At 47.2% G+C, this 1,884-nt stretch overlaps 1 protein-coding gene across 1 annotated transcript; it reads right to left on the bottom strand.

Annotated features, from left to right (window-relative positions):
* Positions 1-959: 959 nt before the first annotated feature.
* On the bottom strand, positions 960-1,594 carry MELLADRAFT_113080 (uncharacterized protein; the record flags this gene model as incomplete). The annotated part of the gene is made up of 3 exons (XM_007417744.1): positions 960-1,093; positions 1,117-1,259; positions 1,416-1,594. The coding sequence occupies 3 exons, from the start codon at positions 1,592-1,594 to the stop codon at positions 960-962; spliced, it is 456 nt and encodes a 151-aa protein (XP_007417806.1).
* Between the last annotated feature and the right edge of the window lie 290 nt (positions 1,595-1,884).

Consider the following 1,884-nt stretch of genomic DNA (forward strand, 5'->3'; position numbering starts at 1 on the left):
TTTTGAGTCAGTTGCAATTGTAATTAAAGGATATCCTACTATAGCTTTTTATGCGTTACTTTGCAAGTAGGGCTCTACGCCCGGATTCTAGCTAAACCTTCTCGTTGTGAGTTTTAGCTTGGATCACCCAGGCTCCCAAAAGTCTTGATATATACCTCAAGTTTTCTTTGGGTAAATCCAGCTTCACAATTTTATTGAAAAGATCTGCTTGCTTGATCGATCATCGATGTCAGCATATATTTAGCTACCCTGTCAATCGTTTCGCAATGTTATCGACTGTATGTCACTTGTACCGAGTGTGAAACGTGAAAATGCAAAATGGAGTTTGAATAAAGCAATTGGCATAGAAACGGGTAGTGCCGGTTTTCGTATTTTTGGTGAGAATTCTCACCCCTCTCTGAGAATTCCATCTTAAGTCATACCTAACCCCTGGTTTGATGCTTATATGCATACGACATTTGAACCCACGTGTTGAACACTACGCCAGAGCTGCGGATCATGTGATCTCTCGTGGCTCCCACCTTATGGGTTTACACCGAGAAGGTCCCACGCACCGCGACGCGTGCTTGGAATAGTTCTACTATACTCCACGCACCGCGACGGGTGCTTGGAACAGTGCTACTATACTCCACGCACCGCGACAAGTGCTTCACACCACCCCACCATCACCATACCACGGCCGCCCGAAGATCTTACCACCCACCAACGAGACGTCGATCCAGATCCATCAACACAACAACTTTGCCCATAGAAAATAAAATACAATCGCCTGATCCCACCAACACTGACATTTCATCAGCAGCCCTTTCTCATTGGTTCAGCCATGCTCCTCGTGGACTTTGTGACTCGAATGACGCAAGATCATCCACAACTTGCTTCACGGCTTACATTAACCCATTTTATACACTTTGTCGATCTCGCCAGCGACGTGTTCCACCGAGCGAACTCAGCCTTGGATTTTACTTCGACTGATACCCGAATGCTTCCGTTCCTAAAGCTGGCATTGAATCTCCCGTTCGAACTGACTGAATACGAAACTTTATGGAATACCACCTTTCCATGGCTTCGCTTCTCGCAAATCGATCCAGCGGCCCTGATTCGCACGCACGGGCTTACCTCTCATCTCCCCACCAAGGTCCACGAGGTATACCTCACCCCTCCCACCTCTTTGTGCTTCAATTGCGACCAACCTTCGGGGCGAAAGTTTGCCCAACGCCCTTGCAGAAACGGTTATGTGTATGATCTCGACGGCGTCCATTCTGCCGAGTTTCATACATGGAGTTGTTTAGGTAAGAAGGTTTGTTATAATGCTTTCCGTGCTTTCCTACTAATGACAGTTTCGCGCCCATTGCAGACTGTAAAACCTACTACCGTCCATCCTATTATGCTGACAAAATTTCGAGGTTTTACTATACCGAACAACAAGGTGCAAATTCCCATTATTTCCAGGTGCACTGTCATTTTGGAATGTCTTATCGCCTGGCAAAGCACTTTCGGCAATCTCAGATGCTTGGGCAGTAAGTCCGTTCCACAAACATCCCCATTTCACCGCTCCAAATATACTCAAGTATGGTTTCGTTTCAGTACATCTCATTTCAATTTAGTCAATCTATACAATCTTACCCATGTCAAAGGGCAACCAGTGCCCATCCACGCGGAACTCGAAGGAGTATTGCCCAAACTATCTCAACTGCTTACTCGCGACGCGGTCGATCTATTTAGTCTACTACGACGTCTCACTCGCCGCTCGGAGGTCCTTCATGTCCCTGCAACCGGGATTCCCGAGGATCGATTCCTGCCTGCAATGGTCCGGGAGCTACCTAATTCGCCAATACGGGCCGAAATATCGCGAACATTTTGTGCTCCTGGTCCCAAGAGGAAACC

This window comes from Melampsora larici-populina, assembly GCF_000204055.1.
Source record: "Melampsora larici-populina 98AG31 unplaced genomic scaffold MELLAscaffold_77, whole genome shotgun sequence".
Classification (NCBI taxonomy): Eukaryota; Fungi; Basidiomycota; class Pucciniomycetes; order Pucciniales; family Melampsoraceae; genus Melampsora; species Melampsora laricis-populina.